At 43.8% G+C, this 962-nt stretch overlaps 1 protein-coding gene across 1 annotated transcript in view; it reads left to right on the plus strand.

The window, feature by feature from the left end:
- The window catches only part of T265_12089 (hypothetical protein), a gene marked incomplete at both ends in the record, with an annotated part of 16727 nt that extends 16390 nt beyond the window's left edge, over positions 1-337 (plus strand). Inside the window, one exon of the mRNA XM_009179047.1 lies at positions 149-337. Coding sequence (XP_009177311.1) covers positions 149-337 — 189 coding nt within the window. The remainder of the gene's footprint in view (positions 1-148) is intronic.
- Positions 338-962: the final 625 nt, after the last annotated feature.

The following is a 962-nucleotide window of genomic DNA, read 5'->3' on the forward strand; positions in this document are numbered from 1 at the left end:
CATACGAACCCGTTGCGTTGAGACAACCATCCGTCTGATAATAGTGGGTCACACGTTTAGACGGTGTACGGACGTCTGGGCCCGGTTGTTGGGCCGTTTTCTTTTTTCTGTGAAGCGATACAACTGAATTATCCATGCTGTTTATCAGTCTCGTGGACCTCCAACATGGTTAACACACGCACACAGGGATGTAGAGTGGCCCGGCTCTAAGCATGCAGATTCCCCTGAATTCCGGAGGACTCCTCTACCCAAATTACAAGTCGTTGCAGGATGCGAGGAATTCACGTTCACATCACTCCCACATACAACGTTCCCTCCTGTTCTGGAGTCATTTTAACTCTAAACATCTACAAATAATCATGTATTAATACAACCTCGACGCCCGATTGCCCAAAAGGAAATATCAAAAAACAATTGATTTTGGAGTAATTTATCCGACAACTTTATTTAAATGCCTGTAGAGAAAGCGAAGAACACGTTGAAACAAGTTAAGCAAGCGATATCCTCATGAGAATAACAGCCATTACTAGGGTTCTTTGAAGGAAAAGTCGTATGCAAGCCCTAAAGCATATCAAACTGGAGGCAAGTTATGATAACAACACACATAAGATACTGAAACCTGAAGGAATTCGGTATACTGCTGCAGAAAAGACGAAGGCTGTATATGTGGTCTTTTCAAGCGCCAACAACTGTCCAAAACACAGAATCATTCAACCCGTATTCCGCACTCAAGTACGGAGTGCAAATCTGCCACTAAGCCAGGACGAAAAGAGATCTACTCTCTACGATGGGAGTTTGTTTAAAGTACGATCCTGCTATACTGTTCCTTCATAAAGGTGACTCACTTTTCGACCCGTAGCCAAAATCTTGTTTGATATATCACATGCTGGCCACCAGTGGATTACTGCTCCCTAGTAGAATCGATCTACAGGGGACAGCAAACATATTCACGGACAAACGGC

The sequence above is a fragment of the Opisthorchis viverrini genome, assembly GCF_000715545.1.
Source record: "Opisthorchis viverrini unplaced genomic scaffold opera_v5_873, whole genome shotgun sequence".
NCBI classification, from domain to species: domain Eukaryota; kingdom Metazoa; phylum Platyhelminthes; class Trematoda; order Opisthorchiida; family Opisthorchiidae; genus Opisthorchis; species Opisthorchis viverrini.